This window comes from Ipomoea nil, unplaced genomic scaffold (assembly GCF_001879475.1).
Source record: "Ipomoea nil cultivar Tokyo-kokei standard unplaced genomic scaffold, Asagao_1.1 scaffold0805, whole genome shotgun sequence".
Taxonomy (NCBI): domain Eukaryota; kingdom Viridiplantae; phylum Streptophyta; class Magnoliopsida; order Solanales; family Convolvulaceae; genus Ipomoea; species Ipomoea nil.
In genome coordinates, this window is record NW_017617233.1 from 1751061 (window position 1) to 1760650 (window position 9590).

Below are 9590 nucleotides of genomic sequence, written 5' to 3' on the forward strand. Positions count from 1 at the left end.
GTTCACAAATCACAAGTGGTTGGGAGAGAGCTGTCATCACGAGAGATTGTCACCCACCATTTCAATTATGATTCTTTGCCGTAGTAATAACATCAATAATCAATAATCAATGTTAGAATTAAATAATAATAATAATTACACTAGAAAACTTTTTTAACCATTAGCTAATTTATGGGTGTGTTTGGTACAATAGGAATGTGAATCAAAATCATAGTTAGTGTTTGGTTGAAAACTTTTGAAAACACAACTATGTGATTTGATTACCTTTTCAATTCAATATTTCATTCCCTAATTAAAAATGAGTTTCATTCCATCTTATTGGCAATTTAATTTTTAAATTCGGATTAGTGCTTTTAGATTTTTTTTTTGGGTTCATATTGGTGCTTTGAATGTCATTATATTAGGATCAATTGCTTTGATTTTTTATTTATTTTTTATATTTTTAAAACATTTATTCTCATTATAGGGTCATACATAACCAAACATCAATATTAGTAATCATTCCAATTCTACCCTACTACCAAATATGCAAAATACTTTCACCAAAACTCATTTCTATGACCAAGTTTTTGATTCTCATGTGCAAACCAAACACACCTATGTACTTTTGTTGATCCAAGGAATGGAATATATATATTATGGAATTGAAACAACTTGAAACACACCCTAAAACAGTTTTAGAAAACATGTCATAAAACTGTTCTTAAATTATAGAAACAACCTTAAAACCTAGAGAAGATTTTAATGTGAGAAAGTGTACAAAATATGGGAACATACTTTAAAATTTTTGTGCATCATATAGAGATGGCCGGGAATGAAGGACCACACATTGTGACTAATCATGTTCGTGTTAGATAGATTAAGTTCCTCATACATTTTTACATAGTTGCATTCTCATATTAAGTTTAGAGAGAGTTGCGGCATCTCATTTACAGTTGATAGGTTGGAATATCACATCTTAAATTAACCAATTGAGCCTTTAATTAAGGAAGTGGGAGTTGGATAAACTAATAATGTTGGTGCATCTCACAGAGTCACAAGATTGCAAATTGCAATTACTAATTCTGAGTCTAATACAACCAAGCTTCCACTGATCACTCCTAATCATTTTAAGGGAAATTTTTTAATTGGAAACAAATAGATAGATAAATGTAAAAAGTCAAAGAAAAAATTTCGTATGGGGGCACCGGCAATTAATTTAAAGACCCCCAAAATTTCTTACTAATGTTTGACTAAATAATCAGCTTTATTGAGTTTAATATGTAAATGTAATTGGGAGAATGGTTAAATAAGCTTTCTAAGTGGAGGAATGAGATAACATGAATCTCTCTTAACTTAATTAAAAGTCTCGAAATCAGGTCTTTTCTGTACGGAGATAAAAAGAAAATGTTGAAGGAAAGTAAGAAAAGTTGAGCAAAAAGAATGGCATGCAAATGCGAGTAGGGTTACTATACGTAATGCATAGTGGTGTATTTCATGTCGTTTTTATCAACTCAATGCCATACAATTTTTTTTTTTATTTTTTTTTTGTGCGGTTCTATGTCGTCACTGCATGTGTATTTTAAAGATTTTTTATTTTAAATGAACGAAATAGATCTATTTTCGTTATAAATTTAGAAGAATAGTCATTTCGTGAAATATAATTTTACGAAATAAAAATAATACCAAATAGGAAAATAGGTTTATTATGTGGAATATTAGTCCATACTTGGCCTATTCGGTAAATTAATGGACAGTTATGCCATTGACATGTGTCCACCTTTAAAATACACAATTTATATTTTATATACTGAATGTTCACAATTTACATACCGAATGTTCACAATTCAAATTATGAACATTCAGTATGTAAATTGTGAACATTTAGTATATAAAATTGTGAACATTCAATATGTAAATTATGAACATATAGTATATAAAATTGTGAAATTCAGTACATAAATTGTATATTTTTGGATTCGAATACACACAATAATTTCGCATGTAGGCGTCTTAATAAAAGGAAGGAAATACAAATAAAATTAAAAAGAAAAAAAAAAAAAGGAAGATAGATAAAATGAAAAAGAAAATTAAAGGAAGAGAGGAAAGATGCGGCTAAGAAGTGACTACTTTTTTTTTTTTTAAAAAAAACAAAACAAAAAAACAAAAGTTTCAATGACATATACATTTATATCATTTATTTATACATTAAAAAGAAATAATAACATAATTTTACCCAAAAAGAAAAAGAAAAAAATAATTGAAAGATTTCTAAAATTTTGAACATAATTTTACTTTAAACTTTATTCAGAATATAAGGAACATTATACGACAATTCTAAAAAAGAATTATGTTACGATTTTTCATTAAGTAGTGGGATTATTATGATTGTTATTAATATTATTTGCATAAGGCACCCCACTCACAATTGTGAAATTTATCCAAATTCGGCTCTCGTATAATCTCTATAAAGCTTGACTCATATAACAATCAAACTGCATAAACAATAGTCATGTCATACCCACAATCAATAATTGAAATATGTACTATGTTTGGAGATGTTTCAAACACCTAACAAACCCAACAATAAAAATCCAACTTCCCAAGTCATCCAATTACATTGTAGACCATCGATAAATGTTCAGTTTTAGTATACAAAAGATTATTTTTTAGATATTATACTAAAAATTAGCTTGTAATACAATAGAATGAACATTCATTATATTAAAAATAAACATATGTATCAATGATCAACCTTACAATGTGAATTTGATATACACAGTAGCTCATAGCCGCTATTCGATGTACTATGCTAGCAAAAGACCAACAAGAGATTAACTAGCCTAGGTTGTTCATAGTTGATCGACTCAAACTGAGAAGGTCAATAGACCGCTACCGGGAATAGTTAAACTTAGAAACTTTGTGGTTACCAAGCCAACAACGTAATCTAACCAACTCGGCAAAAGTTGCCCCTTACTATTAGTTTCTTAAATGGTCATTGCAATTCCACTTGTCAATCGCTGTCTAACTTTAACCCTCTTATACTATTTTCCCAAATCCCAACTCAAACAAAGACTATAATAAATGGTGGAAAACTCAACAGTCAATTAGTCTTGTTTTAAAATAATACCATACCAGAAAATATCATAGTTTTTCCATGGAAAATGTAACTTAGTAAAAGTTAAGAGAATGAAAGCATATATATATACAGTACACACTACACAGTAACAGTACAAAATGGAAGACTGTGCCCATCCAATATTTCTCAGTCCAAAACACCATACCATCATCATCATCATGCATGGCATCATCTTCTTCCAGTTTCTTGACCGCACATAAATTGACAGAACATCATTTATTGGTATCACCGAAAAACAAACAATTTTCCAGATTCCCTTGCCCACGCCATCCGGGTCTCATATCTCAACCCGACAAAATATAGATAAATAAATCATAATGGCTTAACGATTCATCAGATAAAAAGATTAACGTCTAATATTTACAAGGAACCCACTATATTAGCGAAACTTTTTTGCTACTGTCAGAGTTCAATTTTATATTTTTGTCCACATATTAACACTCAAGAATCAATTGAGCTGTCTATGCGAACAATTTTTGAGATTCCCTTGGGCTTGGGGATACTGTGTACAATGTATTATGTATCTGTACACATAATGGTTCATGAATCGCAATCCCTTCAGGCAGCAACAGTGGTCCACATCAACCATCCACATTTCTTTTCATCTTTATATCGCATGCACCCATCACCCAAACCCTTCATAGACGTCGCCCACTATATTCTTCATGCACTCAATGCCTCTTATTGGCTAATGTTTTTTCAATGCACAAATTTCCCTTTTTGCATAATTAACATTAGTGTTTTTTTGGGCGATGTTTGAAGAGTCAATTTTTATCATACGTCTCTTTGGTGCACAAATGACATTAAAATTAGTGTACATGTTATTTGAACGGTGATGGGATGGGCATACACTTAGCCGGACTAGGTAAGGGAGGATAGGCGGAGTCAACGGGTAGATTGAGTGCGAAAGGTATGGTACCAGGGTGAGCACTGTCTAGTCGGTCAAGCGGGCACTGTCTAGTCGGTCAATCGGGCGCGGGCAGCCAGGCAGACATAGACATGGAAGCAGGCAATCATGCTTGACAAAGACAGGCGGGAGGGAGGACGATCGAGGGAGCCATCCGGGTACCGAGTGAGACCTATAAGCAGTCAGCTGAGCGGCCGAGGAATGGGGCCGTGCGGACAGACATGTGGAGAGTCGTCTGGGCAGAGTGGGTATGCCAGGGAGCTAGGCAAGAGCAGGAGATCGAGTCTCAAAGGAGTCGTACCCGAATAGAATAGCCGGGCGAGCGGACGACTAAACGGATTGGTTGGTCAAAACATAAGATTTGCCGACTCCGGTAAGAACTAGGGAAAATGTTTAGATGCTAGCCGTATCCCCAAGAGATTTGGGGCAGATCATGTGACGGGTGGAGGAAAAATCTGGAAGCCATCAGGGTAGAAAATCAAATGTATTTATGGCAGTTTAGGGTTACCTAAATTAGGTCCTTGTTCTCTTCTATAAATAGGCCTAGAGCACTCTGAAAAAGGGTTCAGCTTTTTGCGCATACACGGGCAATAAAAGTACTTTTCCGGCAACCTCATTTCTTAATATTTTGGTAGTGTTAGCCCGCCGTTTGACTACTCCGATGGTCGATAAAACTAACAAACAGTATTGAAATATATTTTTAAGTATTCCCTTTGTTTAATTTTTTTGTGTCTAATTCAATTAACACTAGTTAGTGCCCTGCTAAGAGCTAGGATCGACTTTTATCTACAACTTTTTGGTGCACAGACATTAAAACTAGTATACATGTTATTTGAGCACAACATAAAGCAACACTTACCTCCATCTGTTGTGCGCCCAAGGAGCTCAACCCACACCCCAACTCTAATGATGTTTGACCACGCACCCCGCCACTTGCCATGGCTTAAAACCAGGTGATCAACCACCATGCTAATCTCAAACTAGAGATGTGTAACAAACTAAAGAAAGACTTTTTTCTTATTATTTTTTGGACAGATTTTCTCTGTTGCTAACTAATACAATCATATAGATTTGGCTTTCCAACCGCCAAAGGTTGAGCCGTTGCAAACTCCATTTTACCCCTTTCAAAAGTCATAATAATTTAAATTGAATTATTCCTTCTTTATTTTAAATTTTAAATTTTAAATTCAAATTCAATCCGTAATTAGTACAAATGTATTAAATACACTGTAATATTTTTCTTAAATAAACTATTATTATAACATTTATGTTTAATTTTTTTATAAAATTGTTTAAATATAATTAATTTACAGAGTGTATTTTTTTAAGAAAAAAAAAATTACTGCATCGTAAAAATATGAAATAAAAAAATGAAAAGGTAGGAATAAAGTAGAGAAAGAAATTGTTTAAAGGGAAAGTACATTAAAAGCCTCTCCTCAGTCCTCATACGTTACACTAACACTCGAAAACCTACCGCACCAACCAGCGGTCTGCCGGTCTACCCCTAAAAAATGTACACTGAACCGGTTCTTAATCGACCCGATCTAACCTCTCAACAATTCGACTCCGGTTTTTTGTCGTCTCGCTATCCCTAAAATTTCCGGGTTTTTTTTCTTCTTTCTTTTTGCGTTTTACGCTATTTCTGACAACTACTAGTCTACTACTAAGCCTAAAGGGTTTTTTTTTTTTGAAACAAACTAAGCCTAAAGGGTTAACCTTAATTTTTTCAAAAACTCTGGACCGGCGGAGCGAATCCCGGCGAGTCTTCCGATTCTTTCTTCCGCCGCATCTCGAGGACTTTCCGGTGGTTGTTGGAGTGGAGCTGGCTGGAGAAGGTGGGGCTGCAGGCGGGGCGGTACTCCGGGAGGAGGCGGCCGGACTTGAACCGGACTCCACAGGCGTTGCAGAGCGTCTTGGCTCCGAGCGGCCCGGCCCGCCACTGTGGGGTCTTCTGGACGCCGCAATGGCTGCACCGCCTTGGCTGCTGTTGACCGCCGCCGCCGCCGCCGGTGTGCGTCGCTTTCTTTTTCTGTTTCTTCGCCGGCGGTAGCCCTATCAACGACTCGGCTGTCTGATTGGGGTGCGGGAAAAATGGGTGTGGAGGAGACGACGACATAGTCGTCGTCGACGACGACGACGAGGTGGACGACTCGGTCAGCGACGGCGAACCGCTCAGCCAAACTCGAACGCCGGTTCTCGCGCGCTTGCTTCTCGCCTTGGTCTGGACCGGGGTGGTAAAGCTGGGATTGTCTCGGACCGGAATTTCGGCCTGAACCCGGTTCTTGTTTTCCGGAAGCGGCGGCAGCTTTCCGGCGGGGTATGTTAGAGAGTAGCCGGAAAAGGAGTCTTCTTCCACGAAATGCGACAGCCATTCAAGGCTATCCAAATCATCCGCCTGTAAACACACCTCTTAAAAATCTCTTCATTTCACAACAAATTTGAAAACCCCAAAAGTATAACTCACCGGAGCATTGAGCCCGCCGCCGGGAAAACAAGAAAAATCTTCTTCAATACAAAAATTAACGCCCACCGCTTCTTCTTGCCGCTTTTCCGGCATAACAGAGACAAACACCAAAGACCCAGAATTTCCTCCACCCTTCTCCTCCGGCACCTCTGTTTTCTCCTTCTCCTCGTACTCCTCGGAAAACCCATTCGACAAGTCGAGGAGGTCGTCAACGAAGAAATCGTCGCCGCCGCCCCCTTGACAGCTCCCCACCGCCGGCAACTCATTTTCCAAACACCCCAGCGGGTGGGCCGTCTTCGCCGCCATCTCCGGCCTAACAGAGCTCTTCAACGCGCACTCCATTCCCTGCCCACACGAAAAAATTCACCAAAATGCAAACAGAACCCAAAAATCGGTTGCGGAAAGAAGCAAAATGGGAGGGCGTACCTGAACAGACACGGCGGAGGACGGCGGCGGAGTTAGGGATAGGGCGGAGGAGGAGAAGGTAAAAGGGTTGAGAAAAGAGTGGTGTTGAGTTCGGTAAAGCATTGAATGAGAGATAGATAGATAGAGAGACTCCCGTGCCCAAATAATACTTTCTGTACCGTATAAAAACAAGTGCCAAATTTTTCTTTTTATTTTTTATTTTTTCAAATTTATTTGAATAATCCACCCTCTAGGTATGTGCATTAATTACAGTGCCAATTCTCTTATTTTGTGTAAGTCAGAATTACGTTAGATTTTCTCTGATTATTATATATATTTTAGATTTAATTTCACCAGAGTTCTCTTGTCTTTAATGATATTTTAAATTTAATCATAGATTATCGTTTTTGTCTTTTAACATCCCAGATTATTAACTTTAAGATATTTTTAGTCATTTACTTTTATTTCATATTTTTAGTAAAGGTATTTTTGTCGCTTCATAATTCTCTTTTGTTATTTTTCGATTTCAACCGGTTTAGAACTTTACTAAAAATCGGTTGAAAAATATGGTTACTGAAAAATCAAAGGTTACCTAAAGTTCTAAACCAATTAAACAGATTGAAATCGAAAAAATAACAAAAGAAAAATACGAAAAGATAAAAATGCACTTACTAAAAATGAGTTAATACCCAATATAATCCTCGACTATAGTGATTTTACTTAATTTAGTCCTAAATGACTTTTTGTGCTCAATTTAGTCCTCGACTTTGATAGTTTTACACAATTTAGTCCTTTGTTAAAAATTTTGTTAGTTGACTGTTATAAATAGGGTTCTAATGGTAATTTATCAGCCTTCATTCCATTTGGGATTATTCCTTCTTTTACCCCTTATTAAGCTCCAAGCAGAAATGAAGATCTTCATTCCCAAATCAACTTTAACTTTAAATAAATAAATACGGGGAAGAAGAAAGAATCATTTGCATTTCTATGTGGATCTTAATAAGGAAAAGAAGAAGGAATCATCCCAAATGGAATGAAGGATGATAAATTACCATTATGACCATATTTATAACAGTCAACTAACATAATTTTTAACAAATGACTAAATTGTGTAAAATCATCAAAGTCGATGACTAAATTGAGAACAAAAAGTCATTTAAGACTAAATTGAGTAAAATCACACTATAGTTGGGGACTATATTGGGTATCAATTCTACTAAAAATAGAAAAAGTTATAAGAATGACTAAAAGTGTCAACAAAATAATAGTCTAGGATGTTAAATGGCAAAGACGATAAACTGATACTAAATTTGGAATTACTACCAAAGACAATGAACCTCTAGTAAAATTAAATCTTTATTTTACTTCAACCTAAAACTCAACTGAATTAGCCTCATATTACTAATGTAGACATTAGAGAAATATGTAAATAATATGACAATTGTTACAATCCAAACAAAATATGAGCATGATTTGTTATACTTCGATCATCTATGTTGACTATTAATTACTTAAATAGTATTATTTCAAACGGAATTTGTCCCGTCCAATAGGCGCTAATTAAGCATTTTTTTTTCCATTCCAATATTGGTTAGTCAAGTACACCATTTTTTGAAATTTCTACTCAAATTGTTGCAAGTTTGTGAAAAGATTTTACACTTTGCACCCCATATTTTCTTAAGAAAATTATGTATGACACTTTGCACCCTATATTTTCCACTCAACTCACCCTGTTGGCACATACAGTGCACACACCCATTAAGTGTTACTGGTGCACGAGGCGCGCATCAGCGGTACTTTTTATTGTTATTAATTTTTTTGCGAGACTCACTAAATTAGAAAAAAATTTAAAACATTGTGGGTCCGTTTACTAACTGAAAAATTTATTGATAGAAAATAGAAAATATGTTTACTAGCATAGTTTTCCTTTTGAATACTGAAAACATTTTTCTTTTCTGCAGTAACAAGTAAAATTTGAGGATATGTGTAATATTACTCATTTTATTACATGTTATTGTATTTATTTATTTTTCGTTTTGCATAACATCATCTTATATCTTAACTACTATAAGATTAATATATATTTGACTCAAATTGCACTTGTAATATTTGACTCTTACCTAAAAAAGGTATGGCTTATGCTCTTCAATAAGAGGTACACTTGGGATTTGAAATTATGATATAAATGCATATACAATGGCATGGTCAATTGGTCATGTGTATGAATTTATTATTGGCAATTAGATTTTTGTAATTTTGAAAAAGAAGATTTATGCAAATTTGATTTAGATTGCTTTAATGTAATTTATTTATATTATTATTTTTAAACTGTAATTAATATTTGGGATTTTATGTTACTACAATGTAATCAGGATAAAATTATAAGACCATAAAGAGAACAACACACATATTTCATAGAAGTCACATGTTTCATGAGGTAATGTCAAAATTTTGAATTTTTCACATAGAAGAAATGTTAAATATAATTTCACACCTCCTATAGTCCTATGCCATTTAAAAAGTCTAGCAAAAATTGTTAGCTTTAACTTTCTAATAAAGATAAAAAAAAAATTGTTGATGTGAATATTATTGACCATCTATTTTTTTACAAGTAATAATTTTTATAGGAAGTGGTGATTCTGATGATTTTGATCATCGACTTATTAACATAAACTTTAATAACTTGTTTGGTTCAA

The 9590-nt window shown here is 34.7% G+C and overlaps 1 protein-coding gene across 2 annotated transcripts; it reads right to left on the minus strand.

Annotated features, from left to right (window-relative positions):
• Positions 1 to 5388: 5388 nt before the first annotated feature.
• Positions 5389 to 7076, minus strand: LOC109177739 (GATA transcription factor 5-like). 2 transcript variants are annotated; one of them, XM_019327176.1, is made up of 4 exons: positions 6916 to 7076; positions 6490 to 6834; positions 5723 to 6420; positions 5389 to 5685 (listed from the first exon to the last, which is right to left on the minus strand). In XM_019327176.1, exons 1-3 carry the CDS (start codon positions 7015 to 7017, stop codon positions 5752 to 5754), a joined length of 1116 nt encoding a protein of 371 aa, XP_019182721.1. In that variant the 5' UTR covers positions 7018 to 7076; the 3' UTR covers positions 5389 to 5685; positions 5723 to 5751. The 2 variants fall into 2 exon arrangements, with proteins under 2 accessions (XP_019182721.1, XP_019182720.1); XM_019327175.1 differs by having other exon boundaries at positions 5411 to 5694; positions 5729 to 6420.
• Between the last annotated feature and the right edge of the window lie 2514 nt (positions 7077 to 9590).

What these genes read in the sequence shown, in the direction of transcription:
- LOC109177739 (XM_019327176.1), bottom strand. Translation starts at nt 7,017, where the DNA reads ATGCTTTACCGAACTCAACACCACTCTTTTCTCAACCCTTTTACCTTC. An exon ending in CCTCCGCCGTGTCTGTTCAG is followed by an intron (nt 6,835 to 6,915) that starts GTACGCCCTCCC and finishes TCGTGTGGGCAG; the next exon opens with GGAATGGAGTGCGCGTTGAA. An exon ending in GCGGCGGGCTCAATGCTCCG is followed by an intron (nt 6,421 to 6,489) that starts GTGAGTTATACT and finishes GTGTGTTTACAG; the next exon opens with GCGGATGATTTGGATAGCCT.